This window comes from Onychostoma macrolepis, chromosome 03 (genome assembly GCF_012432095.1).
Source record: "Onychostoma macrolepis isolate SWU-2019 chromosome 03, ASM1243209v1, whole genome shotgun sequence".
NCBI classification, from domain to species: Eukaryota; Metazoa; Chordata; class Actinopteri; order Cypriniformes; family Cyprinidae; genus Onychostoma; species Onychostoma macrolepis.
The window spans coordinates 55560625-55586728 of record NC_081157.1 but is presented as its reverse complement, the minus strand read 5'-3'; the positions used below and the strand labels follow the sequence as shown (position 1 = coordinate 55586728).

Below are 26104 nucleotides of genomic sequence, written 5' to 3'. Positions count from 1 at the left end.
GTGGTAAAATACCTATTTAGGAGTCTTAGACCTTTCCAACGATATATAGTTTGTCATGATTAGATTAGGATTTAATTGTAAAATAGTGAAGTAAATGTAGGCGTCCCACAGGGTGGACGGTGACAGTTAAGAGGTTAAAGAACAAACATAAGTTTGACTTTGTTAATTTTAAAGTGTAATTTCAGGAAAATGCTCTTCAACCCTTTTTTTTTAATAGGATAAAGTGAGTTAGGTCTCAGTCTCAGTGCTTTGGGTTTGCAGGGTTTATTTTTATTTATTTATTTTTTAACACTGTGGTCAGTGTGATAAAGCTCATTAACATGAGATGCTCTCCAGCTTGAGGTTTTCTTTTGCTCTATTTATCTTATGTAGGTCAAACCAGCCCTTCAGCCACTGCAGGTATGATAAAAACAGGAAATGGTTTATTGAGTAACAATGAACACAAACTTTCCATTCCATAAGAACCCAGCCAGCAAACACATGTGGGGCCCAGATGGGTGGCACCTGGGCTATCTAACTGGGGCCCAGCCAGTGTAGTCCTCAGTTTCCATGAGGGCCCCACATGTGTCAGCCCAGATTAAACAATGAAATTAACTCTGCTCAGTATGCATACTACAGAGCAGAGGTGGGACTTTCAAGTCACAATCAAGTCTTCAAGTCAAATCCCAAGTCCTCAAAGAGTTCAAGTACACACACACACACACACACACATACACACACACATACACACCACATAATATAATACACACACATACACACACACTAACACACCATAACACATACATATACATAACATAACACACAATACACACCACACAACAACACACACATATAACACACACAACACATACATACACACACACAACACAACACACACCACACACACACACACACACACACACACAACAACACACACACACACACACAACACATACATACACATACACATAACACATACATAACACAACACACAACACATACACATATAATATAACACACACACATATAACACAACACACACACACACACACAACACAATACATAACATATATATATATATATATAATACACACCACACTATATAATATATATATACAACACACACACACACACACACACACACACACACATATATAATATAACATATATACATACAACATACACACACACACACACAACACAACATACACCACACACACCACACCACACAACAATACACCACACAACACCACATATATAATAACACATACACACACACATACACACACACATATAATAATATATAACACCACAATACCACACACCACCACACAATACACACACCACACACACACATACATAACACACACAACACACCACACACACACACAATATAATAATAATAATAACATATAATACACACACACACACACAACACAACACACACAATATAATATATTACCACAATACACCACACATACACACACAACACATACCACAACACACATAACATAACACACACTACAACACACACACATAAACACCACACACACACACACACATAACACATATACACATATAACACACAACACACCACAACAATATATATATAACATATATACCACAATATACACATACACACACACCACACAACACACACATACACATACACAACACACACATACATATACACACACACATACACATACACATACACACACATACACATACACCACACAACACAAACCACACCACACAACACAAACCACACCACACAACACAACACACACCACACAACACACACACACCACACCACACACACACACACACACACCACACACACACACACACAACACACACCACACACAGCGCAGAGTAGCAGCAGTGCTGCGAGAGGCCAGCAAGAGAGAGCGAGAGGGCTACATATATATATATATAAATAATCAGGGTGCACATAAGTCGCATCGCACCTTCAAAATTAAAAATGTGTAAATAAGTTCTGAGCGCATTTGTGTATCGACATGGTTGTCAGCTGTTAATGAACAATTACCATTTTAGATCGACAAACTGTACTGTATAAGATTTCTATCCAAACTGAAGCATAATCTGAACCCGCCGCCGTCTTCAAAGCTAAACTGTGACATTCATTCACTGACGCTCTTCATCAGCAGCTGAACCCGGAAGCGCTTAATACTTACTTACCGGCAACCCGCCATAATAAAAGCTCGCTGATTTTACGTTTCAAAATGATGAAAATTTAAATTAAAATAATGATAATAAAAATAAAATGCCAATGTTTTTATCATTATTTTTATTAAGTTTACTATAAAATAATTGCATTTGTATGTAATACTCCTTTAAAAAAAATTGTATTATCACACTTGATTATTTAGTTTATTATTTTTAGTTATTTATTTTATATATATATATATATATATATATATATATATATATATATATATATATATATACACTACATGCCCGTGTGAGGACCAAACCAAATCTCCAGGTTCTCATATGAGAACCAGGGTGTATTCCAGAAAGCAGGTTATGTGACATACCTGGGTATGTTTGAGGCTAAGCGGAGCGGATAACCTCAGCTTTCGGTTCCAAAATCGGGTATGTAAGTAACCATAGCAACTTGTTTTCTGAAGATAACCTGCTCAGAGCAGGTTATGTTCCAGGGTTCACTTCAGCGCTATCAGAGCATGACAGATAGCGCACAATATTATATATTATTACAATACAGTTATGTATATAGCCTACTATACATATATATATATATATATATATATATATAGTTGTATGTTATTTTAATGATAAAGCGCTTAAATAAGTAATAAATAAGGTTAGCCTATATATTGCTCTAATATGGTTATTATATTTTATTGGCATATATAACAGTTATCTGTATAAATTATAAAACACTATTATGAAAATGTAATGTTTAATTTATTATATTAGCCTATACATATATTTATTACATTTTATATTATCATCTCACGGCATTTTCTATAATGCATTTCTATAATAAAATACATATCTGATATGACTTAATATATAATTAGCATCAAACAAACAATATAATTCTTATTCTCAAGGATTAAAGATTAAACGCAAAAAAAATAAAAATGATTGCAAAACCATCAATTAGGTGGCGATATGCACTAAGCATTTAGGCCTACATGACCTTTGAACAAAAGAAGAAGAAAGAAGCATTATGGCGCGCTTATTCTTAGAGTCTGTTTCCATAGTGACTCGTCGATTCGTCGCTCTGTTGAGAATGTCTTGAGTCTTAACCAGGAACATACTCTGAGTTGAATGACGTGTTTTTGGAACCACATACCTCGAGTAAGCAATGTTTGGGGTTAATCAACCGAAAGTTCAGGGTTTATCTGACGGTAAGTTAACCATGCTTTCTGGAATACACCCCAGGCTGAAAACTTATGTGCACCCCTGTATATATATATATATACAGTGGGTACGGAAAGTATTCACACCCCCTTACATTTTTCACTCTTTGTTATATTGCTAAAATTTGCCATTTGCTAAAATCATTTAAGTTATATTTTTTCCCCTCATTAATGTACACACAGCACCCCATATTGACAGAAAACACAGAATTGTTGACATTTTTGCAGATTTATTAAAAAAGAAAAACTGAAATATCACATGGTCCTAAGTATTCAGACCCTTTGCTGTGACACTCATATATTTAACTCAGGTGCTGTCCATTTCTTCTGATCATCCTTGAGATGGTTCTACACCTTCATTTGAGTCCAGCTGTGTTTGATTATACTGATTGGACTTGATCAGGAAAGCCACACACCTGTCTATATAAGACCTTACAGCTCACAGTGCATGTCAGAGCAAATGAGAATCATGAGGTCAAAGGAACTGCCTGAAGAGCTCAGAGACAGAATTGTGGCAAGGCACAGATCTGGCCAAGCTTACAAAAACACTTCTGCTGCACTTCAGGTTCCTGAGAGCACAGTGGCCTCCATAATCCTTAAATGGAAGACGTTTGGGACGACCAGAACCCTTCCTAGAGCTGGCCGTCCGGCCAAACTGAGCTATCGGGGGAGAAGAGCCTTGGTGAGAGAGGTAAAGAAGAACCCAAAGATCACTGTGGCTGAGCTCCAGAGATGCAGTCGGGAGATGGGAGAAAGTTGTAGAAAGTCAACCATCACTGCAGCCCTCCACCAGTCGGGGCTTTATGGCAGAGTGACCCGACGGAAGCCTCTCCTCAGTGCAAGACACATGAAAGCCCGCATGGAGTTTGCTAAAAAACACCTGAATAAGATTCTCTGGTCTGATGAGACCAAGATAGAACTTTTTGGCCTTAATTCTAAGCGGTATGTGTGGAGAAAACCAGGCACTGCTCATCACCTGTCCAATACAGTCCCAACAGTGAAGCATGGTGGTGGCAGCATCATGCTGTGGGGGTGTTTTTCAGCTGCAGGGACGGGACGACTGGTTGCAATCGAGGGAAAGATGAATGCGGCCAAGTACAGAGATATCCTGGACGAAAACCTTCTCCAGAGTGCTCAGGACCTCAGACCGGGCCGAAGGTTTACCTTCCAACAAGACAATGACCCTAAGCACACAGCTAAAATAACGAAGGAGTGGCTTCACAACAACTCCGTGACTGTTCTTGAATGGCCCAGCCAGAGCCCTGACTTAAACCCAATCAAGCATCTCTGGAGAGACCTAAAAATGGCTGTCCACCAACGTTTACCATCCAACCTGACAGAACTGGAGAGGATCTGCAAGGAGGAATGGCAGAGGATCCCCAAATCCAGGTGTGAAAAACTTGTTGCATCTTTCCCAAAAGACTCATGGCTGTATTAGATCAAAAGGGTGCTTCTACTAAATACTGAGCAAAGGGTCTGAATACTTAGGACCATGTGATATTTCAGTTTTTCTTTTTAATAAATCTGCAAAAATGTCAACAATTCTGTGTTTTTCTGTCAATATGGGTTGCTGTGTGTACATTAATGAGGAAAAAATGAACTTGAATGATTTTAGCAAATGGCTGCAATATAACAAAGAGTGAAAAATTTAAGGGGTCTGAATACTTTCCATTACCGTTGTGTATATATATATATATATATATATATATATATATATATATATGATAATCAACAAAAGCAATCAAAATCAATGAAAGAGCAATAATATGCATTAATTATATACTAAATAAAAAGTAAACCGATAGAATAGAGTGAGCTAGTGTTGGAGGCCTTTTTTGTTTTTGTTAATTGTATAATAAGTAAAAAGAAAACAAATAGAATATAAAAAGAACATGAGAGAGTGTTTTTAAGAATAGAATTAGAATAGAGATTTCTAGAGTTAAAGGCTCAAATAAAGATGGAAGAGTTGTGTTTTTAGCTGAAGAATATTCTTTATATATATATATATATATATATATATATATATATTCACTAGCTTTTCTATTCTTTTGTATTCTATGTTCGTTCACTCTCTCTCTCTCTCTCTATATATATATATATATATATAATTCAAAATATTAATAAATAATTAAATATAAACAGCAGTAATCATACGGAAATAAAATCTATTTGTGTAGAAATGTTTCTGTCCGTCTGATCAAATAAAGTCTTAAAAACTGCTGAAATCACTTCTGTGTCTTTCGTGAGACTGAAAATGAAAGTCAAGCGCACTGAATTCTGGGATTGATTATTTCTAAAAGCAGGAGTAATTTTACTTGATTACTGTACTTAAGTGTTATTTTGGGATATTTGTACTTTATTCAAGTACAGTTTAAAGTAACTACTTGTACTTTTACTTGATTACTTTTATGAAGGAAAAACAGTACGTTTTGCTCCTTACACTTTTATTTCAACTTGAAAAGTACTGATTACATGTTTATGTGTTTATTTTATCTCACACTCATTAAATATGTCACAGAAGCTCAAACCTGCCGCTAATGAGGTTTGTTTTCATGCATCGAGCTCATCCTTCGTTAAAACTTTCATCAGATCAATTCCTGGCTTCAGAATGTATTTGCCGTCAAATATGAAGAAGCATATGAAGATAAGCTCAGTTTATTCATTATTTATTCATTATTTGTGTCTGTTTTGATGAAGTCATTAGCTGTCTGTGCACTATATTGACTGAATGCACAAATAAAATCAGTGATAAGAATTTAAACACAATTCATGTTTCATGATTACTTATTAAATTAAATGTTGCAAAAATCTACAAAAAGTGTGTAAATGAAGTGTGAGTCATGTTTAGTGATGTTCTGGGAGTCGATGAGTTGTATTATAATGATATATTGAGAAACTCTTAGGACTGTCAATGAATTATTATTTAATCTAAATGATTATGAAAATATGATTGGCTCATTAATTCATCTAATTAGTCATAAACAATTATATATAAATATCTGCTAGGAAAAAAAAAAACTCTAAATGCTCCAAATAAACAATTAAAAGATGAATTATTGTTACAGACAGCGGCGTTGAGTAGACAACACAAAAACATGTCTTTTTCAAAAAAGTCAATATAATATTGTATATTTTAATTCTATGTAACTCATCATTTATTCAACAAAAGTTCTTATATTCTGTCTGGAATATATTTCTGGCCTCTGCATCACATCTGCCTCATTAAAGGGAACAAATTAAATGTAATCATTTACTGACCCTCATGCCATCCAGATATATATGAATGTCTTCAGATGAACACAAAGAAAGATGTTTAGTGCATATAATGCAAGTGTACAGGACGCTTCAAGAAGCACACAAAGTGAACACAACGCTAAAGTAAAAAGAAAGTATTTGTGTGTTTCTTCACACGCCTGTGGTTCTGCTGAAGAACACATCAACAGAGGTTATGAGTTACTGTCGTCTTCTCTTGGTGTAGTTTCTGAAGCATCATCTTTGGACATGCCGTACACATGCATTATGTGCAGAAAGATTGATTAATTTTCTAAAACTCTTAGTTTGTGTTCTTCTGAAGAAAGAAGTCGTACACATATGGATGGCATTAAGGTGTAAAGCATGGATGTTTTGTGCTCCTCTGTGCTGCATTTTAATTTCCATTTACTTGCAGTTTTAATTAAGTAAAAGTTTCACAGAGTATCTGTACTTTAACTTGAGTTTAAGTTTTGAGTACTTTTTACACCCCTTTCTAAAGTGAGCTGCTGATTTTGGTGCAGTAGATGATCTGGTTCTTCACACATAATGCTGAAATCTGTCAATATTGCATCATTTCCAGTGTGTGTGTATCTTCTGCAGTCAGACTCACTGTTCTGGACGATGTCCTGCATCTTTTCCAGACTCTGAAGGGCAGGTTGCCCAAGTAACGTGGCACATGAATCAAAGCTCCAGAAGGCGTCTGTGGATCCGGCTGTGATGAGATCTGGACTCTGGAAGAACATTCAGGATCAGAACCGCAGTGGCTTTGGATCAGAAGCAGAGACCAGAGACACCAGCAGATCACTCACCTTTCCATTGAGACTGGAAACTCCTGCAGAACAAACACACCATTGATCATCAACACCTCAATCAATCAATCAATCAATCAATCAATCAATCAATCAATCATCTGAAATCAGACCTTCAGAAAGCAGACGTCACTGGCTTTCATCATCTCCTCCATGTCTTTGATTGTGTGTGAAAGAGCTGAGATGTGTCTGTTCATCTCCTCCAGCTTCTCCTTCATCATCTGCTTCTTCTGCTCCTCTTCCTCCCTCAGTGCAGTGATTGTAGCTTCTTCTTCATCTCTGAGAAACTGATGAAGCTTCTCAAACTGCTGTTTAATCTGACGCTCTGTGCGCTCAGCTTGAGACTGAAATCAAACCACATTCACTTCAATCGTCTCCATCAACACACATCAACACAATCACATCATTCAGATCTGAGAGAGACTCAGAGACCGACATATAACGCATCCAGAAGCAGATTGATGATCGTCATTTACACAAATAATCAGCTGCAGTCCATTATATTAAATATATCAGATCATAACTGTATCTTGTGATCTACAGCTGTGATGAAAATTATTCTTGTTACAACCCCCTGCTCTTCAGAAATCAGAACTGAACCTCTGATCTCCTTAGATCCTCAAGAACCATTTTTTGATATTACCAAAAATATCCGTCTGGTGCCACCCTTCTCAGAGAAGGATGTTAAACTGATATTTTGCTCATTTTGAGAGAGTAGGAACCACACTGAAGTAACCCAAAGAACACCATCTATTAAACAGTATGCATATCGTGTCATTCTTAGGAAGAGGGAAAAACTCGGTAAGGAAGTCGAATATCTTTTAACTCACGATCTTGCTGAGCCTAGTTTCAGTGCATGGAGTTCCTCCTGTCTGCTGGTTAATAAGCCAGATGGGACACATCGTTTTTGCACCGACTATAGAAAGCTTAATGCAGTTACAAAGCCGGACTGTTATCCTTTACCACGGTGTGATGATTGTGTCGATAGAGCTGGTTCTGCTCAGTTTGTGAGTTAATTTGTTCTCCTGAAAGGATTCTGGCAGGTGCCTTTAACTGATCGAGCAAAAGAGTTGTCTGCTTTTGTGACACCTGACAATTTCTACGGCCCAGGATGAAGGGAAGAAATGTAAACCTCTTTCTAAGGAGGGAGGTGTTACGACCCCCTGTGCTCTTCTTAGGCCTTTCTTTGTCAGTGCACGGGCAGGGATTGGTCTGAGGGGCAGTTAGGTAACTGTACACACCTGGAGCATTGGGTGATTGTATACCAGCGGCCTTTTCTATATAAAGAACTGGGGTGTATTCCAGAAAGCAGGTTATGTGACATACCCGGGTATGTTTGAGGATAAGTGAGCGAATAACCTCAGCTTTCGGTTCCAAAATCAAAGGTTACTTTCAGGGTATGTAAGTAACTATAGCAACTTGTTTTCTAAAGATAACCTGCTCGGGAGCAGGTTATGTTCCAGGGTTAGTTCACTTCAGCGCTATCAGAGCATGACAGATAGTGCACAATATTATATATTATTACAATACAGTTATGTATATAGCCTACTATATATATATATATATATATATATATATATATATATATATATATATATGCTATTTTAATGATAAAGCGCTAATATAAGTAATAAATAAGGTTTGCCTTTGCTATATATAATGGTTATTATATTTTATTGGCATATATAACAGTTATCTGTATAAATTATAAAACACTATTATGACAAGGTAATGTTTAATTTATTATATTAGTCTATATATATATTATTACATTTTATATTATCATCTCACACATGGATCGGCATTTTCTATAATGTATTTCTATAATAAAATACATATCTGATATGACTTAATATATAATTAGCATCAAACAAACAATATAATTCTTATTCTCAAGGATTAAAGATCAAATGGAATTTTTTTTTAAAATGATTGCAAAACCATCAATTAGGTGGCGATATGCACTAAGCATAAGGCCAACATGACCTTTGAACAGAAGAAGAAGAAAGAAGCAGTATGGCGCGCTTATTCTTAGCGTCCGTTTCCATAGTGACTCGTCGATTCGTCGCTCTGTTGAGAATGTCTTGAGTCTTAACCAGGAACATACTCTGAGTTGAATGAACTTACTCCCGGACGCATTTTTGGAACCAGATACCTCGAGTAAGCAAGGTTTGGGGTTAATCAACCGAATGTTCAGGGTTTATCTGAAGGTAAGTTAACCATGCTTTCTGGAATACACCCCTGGGCTGTTTGTTTTAAAGGAAGGTCACGTGCTTTGGTCTCTCTCTCACACCATGGGTTTTCTTTTTTCCTTTTAATATCGATCTTTCATTGCATTTAGACATATATTTAATTTTTTTTTATTATTTATTTTTTCCTAGACAAAGAACATTGTTTATTTTCCCAATAAATTATAAATCAATTAAACCCTATTTCGTTGTCCGTCTCCCTCTTTATGTTGTGGTCTTGGAACGAGCTAGACATTAACACTCTGGATTCTGTTTCCTCACCTTGATGTGTCGAACTGTTTTCTCAAACTCTCCTTTCATTTTTTCTTTGTGTTTTAGTTTCTCCTGTAATGATTTCAGTGCTGTTTTGAGCTCCTCCTAGAATTAAACAAAATAAAAATACATAAAACACCAGTTTACACTGAAAAAAGATGATAAAACAATCCAGTGATATGATCATATAATGTAATGCAAAAGTATTTGCCTCCATCTAGATTACTTCTGTTTTTGTGAACATCTTATACTAATTCAGAAATTAAAACCTGCCATAAAACCAAGGCAACCTGAGTGAACAAAGCACAGTTTGTAAATGACAATGTTATTTATTGAAGCAAAAAAAAAGTTATCCAATACCAACTGGGCCTGTGTGAAAAAGTATTTGCACCTGTAAGTAATTCCCCAAATCAATGAAACTTTATTGATAATGGAGTTCAGCTGAACTAAACACAACCAGCTCTGATCAATCAAATCAACACTTAAACAGGACTTTAAAACAACATGAAGTTGGCTAAAACTCATTTCTCTTACCTTATATGAAGGAATAACTTCATCAATGGGTCTGACTGTGTGATTGACGTGTTTCTGTGAAGTAAAACACACTAAACACACCGGCTGTTTGTCCTCCAGACAGAAGAGTTTGAGTTTCTCGCTGTGTAAACTGCAGATCTCCTCAGATCCTGATGAACGCCTCTCATTTCTCTCCTTCAGGAACGACTCACACAAGTTTCTTAATGCTAGATTAGGAGGAGGATCAGGTTTTGAGGATCTTCTCCTGCAGACGGGACACTCCTGAGTTTTCTTGGTTCTCCAGAACTGTTGAAGACACTCTTTACAGAAACTGTGACTGCACGACAGAAAAACTGGATTCTTGAAGATTTCACAGCATACAGGACAAATATAATCATCTTCAGATAGTGAAGCCATTTTCACTCTTTGAGCTCCAGCGATCTAAACTTTACTTTCACTTTCTGAACAACAGTTTAAAGAATGAATCACCACCAGAATCACAAAGATCTACTATCTATTCAGAAACAAACTTCACAAAGATCCTTCTGTAAAGTGTTTCTCTTGGTTCTTCACTGATGGCTGATTCTTTATTGCTTTTGTCAGTAGAGAAGAGAGTCAGTGTGACAGAAAGCAGAAATAACACGTCAGTCTCTTCCTGGTAAGAGCTGTAAGAGGGAGGAGTTTATGATCAGGTGAGTGTTTAAACAAGTCAGACAGGAACATCAGGATTTCTGCAGGTAACATTTAACAAACTGTATTCAAAATGAACTTGCAATGCAATGTTAAAATAAACTGCTATAAACTCTTGGATAAAACACAAAAGAACAATGAAAATACACAAATATTAACAATAAACCCCCAAACCCTTACATGCAGGCCTGGATTCAGAATGCAGAGGCCCCTGGGCACAGTGTCTTGTGAGGATGCACCCATTGCAGCATGAACAGCTGACATGTTTATGGAAGCCCAAATAATCAATTTCAAAATCAACTCTGGTGCCGATGCCACTGTAATATCAAGAAAGATATGAAAGTCTGAAAAATAAGATACCACTGGGACAAAATGTCATACTGAACAGTCATTGTGGCAAGCTGGAGTGTATGGGCCAGATGAGAGCAAAAGTAAGCGTAAAAAAATATGTACTTGATGAATGCATATGTGGTGAGAGGAGCCACGTTGGAAATCTGCTGCAACGCAGTGCTGCAATTCAAATGGGGCTAACAAAAAGAATAGATGAAATAACAGAGAGTGATGGCATGAGAACCAGTTAAAATAATGCTTAAAAGTACAGCAGAGCCATACAGTGTTTATGCTTGTGGAGTACCAATGCCAATGCTTACGAAAAACAGAAACTGGACAGAATGGAGCGGCTGGGTGTGACTGAAGAGGTTTCTGAGGCCACTCCATGCTGTGCCCCAATGGTGCCAGTCATCAAAAGGAACGGAGACATTAGAACATGTGTCGACCTCAAATGACTGAACGAAGCCATCGTTATGGGGCAGTTGTGGCCTTACCCGCCAGCGATCGGACAGCCAAACTATTCCTAACCATTTGTTACAAGTCCTAACACATTCGGAACAATTCCTAACACACTCGAGATGGAACATCAACCGGGATCATCAGGTTGTGGACATGAGTGGTACATCGCATACTAAAATCTATGACGTACGTTTAATGTCCCACATGAATGTCCTCCGCAACAGAGTCCTCGGATGCGCTCTCCTGCCAGAATTCATGCCCCCTGGGAAACCCACTGGTAAGATTCAACATTGTATATTCTCTTACAATAGTAATTGCAGGCATCGCTGTGAGATTGCATGCTGCCTGAACGCTAGTGATTGTTGAAATTAATCGTTGAATCGCAATGTGGACATGGACCAATTCTGCATCAATGCAGTAATAGACCATAATCGATTATAGCCTACTGACATCACTCACATACGCGCTTATCATGCAAGTATTTAAAAAGTGCACCCACTATTGGTTATTCAGTAGCAACACTACATTCATCACATGCCTGATATATTCTTCTTATTACAAAATGTTTAATGACTCTTTATGGCAGATGAACATATAGCTGTGGAGTACTTGCTGGCGCAGTCTGACAGAGACCTGCTTTCTCCACTGGAGCACAGTGAAATCACTCCGCCAGAGACACAGGTTCAAGTTCAGGAGGATGAGTGTCTGGATGTCACGATATGTGATGCAGCGGACATCAGTTTAGATGCACACACCCTTAACATTTCCAGCAGTCACGATGATTCATTGATTAATAACCAGCGCTCTCTCTACCTTCAATACCACGACTGAGGTGAGTCCCTTGAGCACTGGGAACCAGGCGCCGCAGCCCACTGCTCCGGCTGTGTGTTCATGGTGTATGTGTGCACGCTTGGATGGGTTAAATGCAGAGCACAAATTCCAAGTATAGGACACCATACTTGGCCACACGTCACTTCACTCACTCACATTCGCGAAAATATGTTCTTCCAATCTTGGAAGACATCATCCAGAGATATTTCAGAAACACATTATTGAGCTGCTTCAGAGCGTCGAGGGAGTATGCTGCTACATGGTATGCATCTTGGTATCTTGGTTTGCACTGTTTGCCACATGTACAATTTATCTGTCTCTGTCAGCAGCGAGGGATTCACATGTGATAAATGCAGGGTAATAGGCTGACAGAGAAGGTTTTAGAACTAGAGACATGCATCCAAACTTTAGTTGAGGACAGTAAGAATGTGAGGGCTGTACATACTGCTTTGGATGAGACTAGCTCAGGAGTCCTGTACATTGTTCAGTTCCGGTTGAGCCTGTGCAGCAGGGCAACTGGGTGACTGTGAGGCGCCTAGTCGCGGGTCAAAACACCACTCTTCCATTCCGATTAGAACATCAAACAGGTTCTCCCCACTCAGTGACACACCCACTGAGAAACCTGATGAAAGTGCTTATTGGCGATTCTATTGTACGGAACATGAAAATAGAGACACCAGCCACCATAGTCCATTGTTTACCGGGAGCCAGAGCGCCTGACATCTTGGCAAATTTAAAAGTGCTGGCTAATGCTAAACGTAAATTCAGTAAAATTGTTATCCACGTCAGTGCTAATGATGTTCGATCACTAAAAATAATGTTAAAGAGGTGTGTGAACTTGCAAGTACGATGTCAGACACTGTAATATGCTCTGATCTGCTCCCTGCTTACCGTGGCGATGAGATTCATAGCAGACTGTCGTCATTCAATGGCTGGATGTCTAAGTGGTGCCCGCAAAACATAGTAACAATATTATTTAATATTTGTATATAATATTTGTCTGTTTCTTTCTTATTCTGTTTCTCAGTCCGTATCCGATCAGATGGTGGATCAGCACCAAGAGATGATGTCTACAGCCCTGATCATCAGCGGAGAGCCCCTGAGAAATAAATTTAAATTATAATAAACAAACAAATATATATTATAAAAATACATAGAGAAACAATAAATGCATTAAACTATACATTACAATTATAGCAAATTAGTAAATCATATAAATGAAAAACTTCAAATAATAAATAAAACACAAATATAACAAATACATTAAATTATAAATTAAAATGCTCCATCGGGACAAGACCACGGGAATCAGATAAGCCCTTTACACAATCTGACATGGCTGCGGCTGGAATTGAACTGCAGGTTTCGTCTGGCCAGAGGAGAACTGGCCCCCGGCTGAGCCTGGTTTCTCCCAAGGTTTTTTTCTCCATTCTGTCACAGAGGGAGTTTTGGTTCCTTGCCGCTGTCGCCTCTGGCTTGCTCATCGATTTGGTTGCACAGATACTATTTAAACTAAACTGAGCTAGACAATGACATCTCTGAATTCAATAATGAAATGCCTTTAACTGAAAATTGAGTGTTTAATCTTATCATTATACATTACTGAAACTCTATCCTCCAATTTGATACTGTTAAGTGCTTTGACACAATCTGTATTGTTAAAAGCGCTATATAAGTCAAGTCAAGTCAAGTCAAGTTCAAGTCAAGTTGAGCTTTATTGTCATTCCGCTACATGCGGGGGCATACAGTGGAACGAAATGTCGTGCCTCACAGGACCACGGTGCTACATAAATACAGGCATACAACAATGGAGTAAGACAATATAAACCTATACACAACTATCCTACTGATAGATTTTGACTATAAATATACTATCTATAAAAAGTACCTACACAAACTAAAAAATACAAACTATACGAATGCTTCAGAGGAGAGTGTGCTACTACAGGTGGTTTGTACAGGCCCACTCACCTGTGTGTAGCACACTTCGAATTGCACGTTACATGTTACAGGAGGTAGGGGTTTGTATGGGGGTTCAGAGAGGCGGGGTGATTTGAGTTCAGGGCTCTCACAGCCTGGGGAAAAAGCTGTTGAGCAGTCTGGCAGAGCGGGCTCTGATGCTCTGCACCGTCTTCCTGATGGTAGGAGCTGGAAGAGACTGTGGGAGGGATGTGTTGAGTCCTTCATGATGCTATTGGCTTTGCTGGAGCATCGTGTGAGGAAAATGTCCAGGATGGAGGAGAGAGGGGCACCAATGATCCTTGCAGCTGTGTTCACTGTCCGCTGGAGGGTCTTGCGGTCTGCTGCAGTACAGTTCCCGTACCAGACAGTGATGCAGCTGGTCAGCACACTCTCAATGGTGCCCCTGTAGAAAGTGGTGAGGATGGGTGGAGGGAGACTTGCTCTTTTCAGCCGGCGGAGAAAGTGTAGGTGCTGTTGTGCCTTCTTGGAGAGTGACATGGTGTTGGTGGTTCAGGTGAGATCCTCTGTGATGTGCACCCCCAGGAATTTAGTGCTGCTGACTCTCTCCACAGTCGAGCTGTCGATGGTCAGTGGGGGGTGATCAACGGAGTTTCTCCTGAAGTCCATCACAACCTCCTTTGTCTTACTCACATTGAGGAACAGGTTGTTAGTGCCACACCATTCAGCCAGCTGTGCCACTTCCTCTCTGTAGTGCGTTTCATCGTTGTTGCTGATGAGACCTACCACTGTTGTGTCATCAGCGAACTTGATGATGTGGTTGGAGCTGGACTTGGCAGTGCAGTCGTGGGTCAGCAGCGTGAAGAGCAGCGGACTGAGCACACAGCCTTGTGGGGCACCTGTGTTCAGTGTGGTAGTGCTCGAGGTGTTGTGGCCGACACGGACTGACTGAGGTCTTCCGGTTAGAAAGTCCAGGATCCATTTGCAGAGGGAATTGTTAAGGCCCAGCAGGTTGAGTTTATTTATGAGCTGTTGTGGGATTATTGTGTTGAATGCTGAGCTGAAGTCAATGAACAGCATTCTAACGTAGGAGTCTTTATTTTCTAGGTGGGTAAGAGCCAGGTGGAGAGTGGAGGAAATTGCATCGTCCGTAGAGCGGTTCGGACGGTATGCAAACTGGAGCGGGTCGAGTGTGTTGGGGAGGCTGGTTTTGATATTGTGCATGACTAACCTCTCAAAGCACTTCATTATGATTGGAGTCAGTGCTATGGGACGGTAGTCATTTAGACAGGACACAGGTGATTTCTTTGGTACCGGTATGATTGTTGTGGATGTGGGGACGACTGCCTGGCTCAACGAGGTGTTGAAGATATCTGTTAGGACATCTGTCAGCTGTGCAGCACAGTCTTTCACTACACGGCCAGGTATGTTGTCGGGACCCGCAGCCTTGCGTGGGTTGATCCTAGATAGGGACTTGCTTACGTCGGCTGGAGACAGACAGAGCGCCTGGTCGTTGGGAGGTTTAGGCAGTTTTTGTGCAGGTGTGTCATTCTGCATTTCAAACCGTGAGTAAAAGTGGTTGAGTGTATCTGGGAGGGATGTGTCATCATCACAGGCCTGTGGCGGGGGCTTGTAGTCTGTGATGGTCTGAATAGCTTGCCACAGGCTCCGTGTGTCACTGCTGTCTGTGAAGTGATTGTTGATTTTTTGAGCATATGACCGTTTTGCATTTTTTATGCTGCGGGACAGATTGGCTCTTGCTGTTTTGAGGGCTGCTTTGTCTCCTGATCTGAAAGCTTCATCTCTGGTCTTTAGCAGCCCACAAACCTCTGCTGTCATCCATGGCTTCTGGTTGGCGCGTGTGGTGATGGTCTTGGTGACTGTCACATTATCAGTGCACTTTTGGATGTAAGCAGTCACTGTTTCAGTGTACTCCTGCAGGTCTGTGTGGTTGTTGTAGGTGGCCGCCTCTTTAAACATGTTCCAGTCTGTGTCCTGGAAGCAGTCCTGCAGTGCTGAGGTAGCATTGTCTGGCCATACCTTGATCTGTTTGTGAACCGGTTTGGCCAGTTTCAGAAGTGGTCTATATGCTGGGATTAGCATAACAGAGATGTGGTCCGAGTACCCGAGGTGGGGGCGGGGTTTGGCTTTGTATGGGCTCTTAACTGTTGTGTAAACAAAGTCCAGTGTGTTATTTCCCCTTGTTGCAAAGTTCACATGTTGGTAGAACTTTGGCAAAACTGTCTTTAACCCTCTGGGGTCGACAAACGCGTATACGCGTTTTGAGGCAGATTTTCCTGATAAGGCCGAAATGAGCTTGAATTACTCTGCCATTCTTGATCGTACAGATAAGAGCAATACACCATTCGAATCTGTAAGGGGTCTACTTTTATTTGTATACACTCATAATAACAACTAAACTTTGTGCTTTTGAAGAATAAAGAAAACAAACAGGGAGCGCTCCCTGTCTTCTCCGTCTCTGCGAACTGTTTTTAGAAACGCGTCACTAAAATGAACTGTAACTCAGCGAATACTCAACACAGAGACATGAGAAATATATCTATAGAAAGCTTGAAGTATCTACTTTGAAATGAAGCAAGTCTTCATTCTGTGATGAAGTAATCTGTATGAAACCAACACGATGTTCATTCTGTCCCGTCTGACTCATTATCTCTAATGTGATCCCGCCCTCGCGCGGCTCGCACTGTTCATATGTAAATAGCCACGTGGTAAGTGCGTGCGTGCAAACGCCCAACAACACAAACGAAGAGAGGAGATCCTCATCGCGGCTACTGTTACTGCTCGCGCTGAGTAAAGGAAGGATTTCCCTCGAAAGAAGAACACGATTTCATCCAGAAGAGGAGCTCAATCTGATGAGTAAGTAATGTTTCTTTTTTGTATTAGTTACCGTGTTATTGTGACATAAACTTGAACAGATTTACTAACAGTTAGCTGGGGTTTCCCAAACACAACATGATGAATGCTACGCTTCTAAGAATGTTTAGACCATGTTTATTATTAATACTCTGTTCACAAATAGATTTTAATAGCGTGCTAAACAATAATAATTAGTTTCTCATATATAAAAGATCCTTTTTTATAGTACAAAGTACATCCTTTTATTGTACAAAGCATGCTTGAGTCTGTGGCTACAGAATCATATCATAGGCTACTATAAAATCATACATACTACACTATATGACTACAAAATCATAGTTGGGTTTTTCCCAAACTATAATTCCTGACTACAATGTTTGAAATCGTGTAAAACATTTTGAATATGAAAGGCAATTCATTGTTTTAAATTTCTTACGGTAGCGATGATGTTTTCATGCTCTATATCAAACAATAAAAGTAATATGAGTGTACACTGTAACATGATAAATGCTACGAGTCTAAGTATGTTTATTATTAATAGCCTACTCTGTTCAGAAATAGATTTGAATAACGTGCTAAACATTAATAATTAGTTTCTCAGATATAAGATTTCTTTCTCTTTTTTTATGATAGTACAAAGCATGTGTGAGTCTATGGCTACAAAACCTGTATATATATATATATATATATATATACAGATGTTCCTGATATTAACATGCTCACAAATGTTTTTGTTTGTATTTTGAATCAGATACCAGCACCAGATGTATCCTGATGTATCTTCAAACTGGTTTCCTCTGAGAGCGCTGTACCAACATCAGATGTTCAACTACACTGATATTATATGTTAAAACAAGCTCCTTTTCTACTGATTGTGTGTTTTTTTTTCTTCTTGAATCCATGGAAAGTAGAAACACTTAAATAACACACGTAAATATCAGGTATGATTTACTTGTTTCACTTGTTGAATAGAATCTGTTGCAGAAATGACTCAAAGTCTGTTCACATCTCTGCGGTTAGATCAGTGTGCACAATAATGTGTCTTTGACCTTCATTATGTATGTTTTGATTATACTGTGTTGTAAATAAAATACAAATAATTAAAAAAAAAACCTTTTTTTCAATCTCCTCACATTCTCTCTTACCTGCCTCACAGTCACAGTCACACTGATGGGCCATTAGGGGCCATTAGGGGAGGGCCCTTTGTCTCCCTCGCATATAGACTCTCGATCACAAAACATGTCTTGAAAATTTTAAATCAATATATTGTTTTCTGTGAATGAGTAAGCAGAATGATTTTCACATAATTCTGAAGTAAATATTCTAGCCTACAAGACTGATTACTCAAAAGTCTTGGTCAGGACTATTTAGTGTGGGTTTTAAGGCCTTATTTCAGCTACATTTTTTTCCCCCAAAACTTACTAACCACGCATAATATTTTTTTTCTAAAAACTGCAAACATGTACATCCATCTTGGTCACATATTATTGTAGCACAGTTTGTGCTGAATACAAAAAAAATTACATGTTGGTCAATAGTATGTTTTAAGTAGCTGAAATATGCACAAATATCAGGGCATGTCAAAACATCTCAAGGGCCCCAAAATGACCTCAGACCCCAGAGGGTTAAGTTTGCATGGTTGAAGTCACCGGCTATGATGAAAAAGCCGTCGGGGTTATTTGTTTGTTGTTCGCTGATGGCGCTGTACAGCTCGCGAAGCGCGTCCTTTGCGTTTACACACGGTGGGATGTATACCGCGACAATAACAATGGCCGTGAACTCCCGCGGCAGGTAGAACGGTCGACACTTTACAAACATAAACTCCACCAGCGATGAACAGTGTTTTGTCACTACCCCAGCATTGTTACACCATTTTTTGTTGACGTACACACACAAGCCACCGCCGCAAGTCTTACCAGACAGTGATGAATCTCTGTCCGCGCGGTAGCAGTTTAGCCTGTGCAGCTGAATGGCGGAGTCCGGGATGTTGTCGTTCAGCCATGTTTCAGTGAAAACAAACACACAACAATCCCTTGTCTCATGCTGTGTAGATCGACTGAGTTGGATTAAGTCCAGTTTGTTTTCCAGAGAGCGAACGTTTGAGAGCATGAGTGTTGGAAGAGCCGGTCTTGTGGGGTTTTCCCTCAGCCTAGCTCGTATGCTTCCGCGCTTACCGCGCTTCCGTCCTCTCTCACACCGCTTGCGACGCCGCCTTGTGCGGGTAGCGTCAGTAGGCGAGGCCGCGGTCTTGAGGTCCGGCTTCAGCAGTAAACAGAGGCCTCGTAGCTTCTCAGTAGCCGCCGGCGAGAGTTTGTGTTTGTATGTGTTGTTGATATCCAAAAGTCTTTGGCAATCATAGATGAGTTTAGGAGTGATTTCCTTATGAACTAGCGGTAAATTTACACTATTTGGAGACGAACAGACAACATTAAAAGACAAAAAAGTACCGTCTTTGGGACCTGGAGCAGCCGCTGCGTCTTAACGCGCCGCCATCTTGGATCAATCCCAATAAATAAAGATGACTTGACTTGATGAAGTCTGTGCATTTTCAGTCAGAAGGAACTGGGTACTGTGGGACATTGTTTTAGTCAAGAGGTCATAAGACCCGACCCAGAAAAGATCCGTGCTATTCGGGACCTTCGGCAAACCCCAAAATTAGTTAAAGGGGTCATGACATGGATTTTTTATTTTAATGTGTTCCTTGAGGTTTACCTATAATGTTAGTAAAGTTCTTTGCACAAAAAAAAAAAAAAAAAAAAAAAACCTAAATAAAATAAATAAATAAATATGTGGAAACATTATTATTTTCAACCCTTATTCTGATCCTCTCTCTAAAATGACTTGTTCTCTTTCATAGGTTCAATCGACGCTATGACGCAATGGGAATGTCCACAATGGGTGTGCCGATTGTCTCAAGCAAGTATAGAGTCATGCCAACTCATTGGCTGATGGTGCGGGCACCGCCTCAACACCGAAACTGTATGTGTTTACGCCTGTCAAGTTGAATTCTGACAGTACTGTGCAGGGGTCAAGCAGAGTGGGGTCCGTCTCCTGCTCGCATTCCCGTTCTGGTTCTCGGAACTGATTTTTCTTCTAGATCACCCTCCGTGGGAGATTCCGATTAGAAAAGTTCTGCTATCTCAGCTTCAAGATCTGACACGCTCAACCTGAAATCTGGAAGCTGTGGGTATGGCCCATATAAGGCCAACTAGCTTTGACTTCTAGTCTTCCTGCCGATGTTCAGGAGATCATCGCTAGTGCCAGAGCCCTATCCACAAGGAGGCTGTATTCCTCCAAGTGGAAGATCTTTGAGTCATGGTGCTTAGCCCATGTGGTGGACCCAGTCAGCTGCCCTGTAGGTCCAGTCCTGGGGTTGCAGCAAGAAAAATTTTGCAGTGGGAGCGGCTGCTACTTCCCTGAGAGTTTGTCATGGCATCGCTGCTCGGAGAGAGTTGGATGAAGTTCCCCTGGGGAGACATTGGTTGATCTCCATGTTTATGTGTGGAGTTATGCATCTGAAGCTAGCATGCCCCCTTGGAGATCCATCTTGGGACTTGTCAGTCGCCCTGGAGGGCTTAATGGAAGCTCCTTTTGAGCCCTTGGAGGCATGTCCAGAGAGGATTTTGACTCCCAAGGTTACTCTTTTGTTGGGGCTAATTTCTTTGAAGCGAGTTGGGGATTTGCAAGCTCTCTCTGTCAGTGAGATGTGTATGGACTTTGCACCGGGTCTGATCAAAGTAATCTTATGACCCAGGTCGGGCTATGTTCCCAAGGTTTTGTCCACATCATTTCGCTTTCAGGTGGTTACCCTTCACTGTTTCCATCCTCCTTTTGCTTCAGGCAAGGATGAGAGATTTCACAAGCTCTGCCCTGTCCGAGCTTTAAAGCTCTATATAGATCGCTCTAGCCATTGGAGAAACTGGGGAAATCGTGGGCTTGCTGCATCGAAGCACAGAATTTCTCACTGAGTTAGGGATGCTATTTCACTGGCGTTCGAGGTGCGTGGTCTTTCTTCACCTTGCATTCGGGCGCATTCTGCCAGGAATGTGGCTTCCTCTCAAGCTCTTTTTAGAGGAGTCCCCCTAGAGGATATTTGTGTAGCAGCAGGATGGTCCTATAATTTGTTCTATAATTTGTATGTTGACACGGCTCCTGGTTCCCGGGTCTTGTCCACTTGAACCAGACGTGGATGTTATCTGGTTCTTCATCGGGCCAGATACGGCAGTGTTTTAGCTTGGCGTGTTTGGTATTATCGTTCCCATTGCGTCATAGGTACACGTTACTTGTGAAACCCATGTTCTCTGAGTAGGGAATGAGATGCTGCATCTGCTGCCAAGCTCCTCGCACTGCCGACAAGAGGCATTTTTCGGTAGAGAAATCTGAGGAGCAGATGGCACGTTTGCCAGTATAAGGATGGTGATGTACAAGTCTCGAGGTGGTGCCTGTGCCATCAGCCAATGAATTGCCATGATTGTGTACAGACTTCAGAAACTCGGCACACCCAGAGGATGTTCCCATTGTATTATAACCATGCATCGTCTCATTCCCTACTCAGAGAACATGGGTTAACCAGGGACGTTTTTAAGGGGCGGGTCCTTTAAACCTTCTCAGTAATCAGCCACTGTTATGATTGGCTAACGTCATTGCATAGGAAACAATATCAATGCCCCCTCACTATTGCATGTGAGTGTGGGAGGGAGGTGCCTATGGGGAGAATAAGACTATTCGTCGATGTCTTGCTCTGGAAGCGGTGTTTATGCAAATGTTTGTGCCTGGGTGATTTCATCTTGCCCCTCAGATCCAATTGAGCCGTTTTTGGAGCTTGATTAAATAAATGTTTTGTTTATAATGAGGAGGATGTTTTAAGCTATGAAACTTGCAGGATGTTTTAATGGTTCAAAGACCTCTTATATGTCAAAAGATCACTGAAAATTTGATTACTCATGTCATGACCCCTTAAAGCGGATGCTGGGTCTGATTAATTAGCTTTGCCATTACCTGCCAGACTGCACTACAATGAATGCATTTACATGGACCCTCTTAATGCGATTATAATGAGATTTTGACAATATTGCGATTAAACTTTACCTCAATGTAGATCAATGTACTTAATGTACTGTAAATGCAATACTTCGATCTAAATAATGCGATTAAGCATAATCATATTAACATAGGTGGCGTACGCTGATTTTAATCGAAATATTCAGGCATGTAAACACCTTAATCGCAGTATTGCCGCTCTGACCAAAGTGCACATGCGCTTGTGACATACATGAATGACGTGACACACACCTGTATTAATACGCAGATTAGAAACGATGGCAGGGAAGAAAGCATCGCATTTCTTGGGAAAACAAACCTCGCTGCCACCAGTCTCTCTGTTCCTTACACTCATCCAGAAACAGCAAGTACAACACGACGGCAGCGTAGGCAAACGAACTGCCATCCCATTTCTATGGCGCCGAAACAGCATGGAATACAACCATACAAAAGTGTTTTGCATTAGATGTAAAACAAATTAAAACAGCGGATAGCAACACACCTGCGCTCTTTCTGAGTCCATCAGTTGTGCTGTGCAGTGGGGTATGTGAATATGGCAGTAAAAAATTAACCACAATTCTTAGCGAATAATAAGAATATGGAAATTGCATGTAAACGGAGTGGAGAGCTTTGCTCTTGACATGTAAACATCATAATGCGATTAAGTCCTTACTCTGATTATTGGAAATAATTGCATAATTTGTGCGCATGTAAACACAGTCAGTGTTACAGCCATTGAATGAGCTACTGAGAGCCAATGCAGTGTGGAGATGGGACAAGAGTTAAGAGGATGCATTCATGAAAGTGAAAGAAATGTTAGTTGCGTCCCCAGTGCTGGCATATTACAACATGAACACATTACAACATGAAGCCAACAGTCGTCACGGCCGAAGCCAGCAGTTATGCCAGAGGTCTCAAACTCAATTCCTGGAGGGCCACAGCTCCAACTCACACCTGCTTGAAAGTTTCTAGTGATCCTGAAGACCTTGATTAGCTGGATCAGGTGTTTGATTAGGGCTGGAGCTAAACTGTGTAGAGCTGTGGCCCTCCAGGTACTGAGTTCGAGACCAATGAGTTACGGAATAGAGGGTGCATTGCTTCAAGAGCATTATGGGAAGATGCTTCCAGTGGCCTTCTGTTCCCGTACTCTCACAGCTGCAGAGAAGCGTTACGCTCAAAATGAAAAAGAACATTTGACTTCAGTTTGGACATGTGAAAAGCTGTCATGATATCTTTGTGGTTTGGAGTCCTTCAAGGTACTCACAGATCATAAACCTTTAGCCCCTTTGATAAACCAGAAAAACCTTAGGAGGTCCACTAATTAGGCTCCTAATTAGGATGATGCGCTTCAACCTAGCGGCAGTGTATTCCCCAGGAAAGCTGGAGTCAGGAACAATGTACAGTGAGAGAAATGCAAGATTTACTAGTCATTACTTTTAGAAATAATTGCAACCGCATTTAAAAAAAAAAAACATTGACACAAATGCAAATATTTTAAATGAACCTATTAATCTGCATTTAGTTTGCTTGAACATCTATTTTGAGAAATTATGTGTTTCGCCCATTTGAAAATCAATCACATTTATGAGGGATTTATATTTCACTCTCGAAACTGCTTGTACAGGGTAGATGGCTGAAAAAACAAAACTTTTATTTAAATTCTGAATGGATTATATTTAGCCTAGAAAGTGTGGCAATAGCACTTCCTTTATAATCACTAAAAAGGATTCACTGCAATCTCACAAAGTTCCTTTATAATCAATCAACCTCTTATTTACATCATGTTACAACGAGACTATTCACGAGCGTGCAGAAAAAAATCCAGCTAGTGAATTCTGACTCATTTGAACAGAATAGCCAATCAGATGTGTTCAAGAATCAACAGATAAGTCTGTGATTGGCTACATTGCTCAGCGCTACAAAACACGTTGTAAATAGAATCCTTTGATGAGCACAAATACACACTGGAGCCTTTATCTGTTTCGCAAATATCCTATTATTACATTTTCAATGTAAGGTACTTTTCACCGCACGAGCAAATGGATGTGTGGTGTGAGAAAAGTATAAGTTGCGTGAATTTCACTTTGAATGCCTGAGAGTTGGCAGCTCTGGTAAAAGGCACCAGCCGATTGACTCACTGCAGACTTTATTTCAAATAAACCTTAATGTAACCAGACATTACAAGCCAACAGGTGCAACAGGGCATTGTGGGTATGTGGAGTCAGCAGGTGCAGGGGATTGTGGGTAGGTTGAATCAGTAGGGTCTGAATTTCCTCTGTGCTCGTACAGCGATTCTCTGTTTGTCCTCTTCAAACTTCTTCCTCAGCTCAGCGATATCTGAAACAGACGGATGATTCGCTTTGAGAGCCTCTCAGACACACGGCACCAAGCTCTGACATTTTTCTCAGAATTACAACAGTTATGACATAAAAAATTTGCAATTTTGAGATAAATGTCAGAATTGAAAAAAAAGAATACCAATTTTATATCTTACAGTTCTATAGTTTACATCTCGCAATTCTGACTTTATATCACTTTATACTATATACACTTTATATATACGTTATATCACAATTCTGAATTACATATTACAATTTGCCACAGCCATACCTGTCACACACCCGGTTTAAGAGCCGTGTTTTTCTTCTTGTAATTAGGAGCGCTTGTCCTCCTAATTAAAAAAAATTTAGGAGCACCTTCTAATCAATAATAAAAAATTCTGATCAAAAATTATCCTTCTTAATATGAGGTGACATTTGACTCAGAGTGATTTACAGGGGCATTTTCTTTTTACTTTTGTAAATGCATTTTTCAAATTTTATTAAATGTATGCAGTGTTTCCTCTAGGATTTATTCAAGCTGTGGTGGCAGGACCACGCATGGACCACGCCCCTCCCCACCCAACAATCACCTGCACTCAGAATCACATTTATATTAACTAAAAAGAAGTATGTCTTTTCCACCTTTAATAAATAATAAAATAAGAACAAATAAATTAAATGACAATCAATAGCATAAACAAAAATAATAAGATACAAATTAAATTATCAGTGCTTAAAGTTTTTTCAGTTAGGTCTAACTATCATCTATTCAACTGTAAAATAACACTGGATAGTCTTCACTGTATAATGACAGACAGCAGCAGGTTTATTTAGGCTGCTGTCTCTTTAAGACCTCATGCATAGATCTAATATGTTACACATGGCTCTATGCGTTCTTTTCTTTAGGAGCTTTGTCCTCCTAATTTAATTAGGAGCAGCTTCTGATCAATAATCAAATTCTGACAAAAAATTAGCCTTCCTAATTCGAGGCGACATTTGACTCCTTAAAGTGACTTACAGGGGCATTTCCTTTTTTGCAATGGCATTATTTTCATCTACGTCAAATTCTAAAAATTATGTTTATAAGCTATTTAAAATTTCTATTTAAAAAAAAAAAATATTAATAAGAAGTAGAATAAGACAAATAAGTTACCAATTATATGAAATTA

The 26104-nt window shown here is 39.7% G+C and overlaps 1 protein-coding gene across 1 annotated transcript; it reads right to left on the bottom strand.

Moving 5' to 3' along the window:
• Positions 1 to 315: 315 nt before the first annotated feature.
• Positions 316 to 11109, bottom strand: LOC131535849 (E3 ubiquitin-protein ligase TRIM35-like). The gene is made up of 6 exons (XM_058768355.1): positions 10489 to 11109; positions 9964 to 10059; positions 7567 to 7797; positions 7454 to 7476; positions 7255 to 7375; positions 316 to 393 (listed from the first exon to the last, which is right to left on the bottom strand). The coding sequence occupies exons 1-6, from the start codon at positions 10882 to 10884 to the stop codon at positions 316 to 318; spliced, it is 945 nt and encodes a 314-aa protein (XP_058624338.1). The 5' UTR covers positions 10885 to 11109.
• Between the last annotated feature and the right edge of the window lie 14995 nt (positions 11110 to 26104).

Bases quoted from the DNA above. Each gene is read 5' to 3' on its own strand.
- LOC131535849 (XM_058768355.1), bottom strand. From the start codon at position 10,884: ATGGCTTCACTATCTGAAGATGATTATATTTGTCCTGTATGCTGTGAA. The intron at 7,477-7,566 runs GTCTGATTTCAG...TTTGTTCTGCAG, and splicing joins GTGACGTCTGCTTTCTGAAG to GAGTTTCCAGTCTCAATGGA. The intron at 7,376-7,453 runs GTGAGTGATCTG...ATGTTCTTCCAG, and splicing joins TTTCCAGTCTCAATGGAAAG to AGTCCAGATCTCATCACAGC.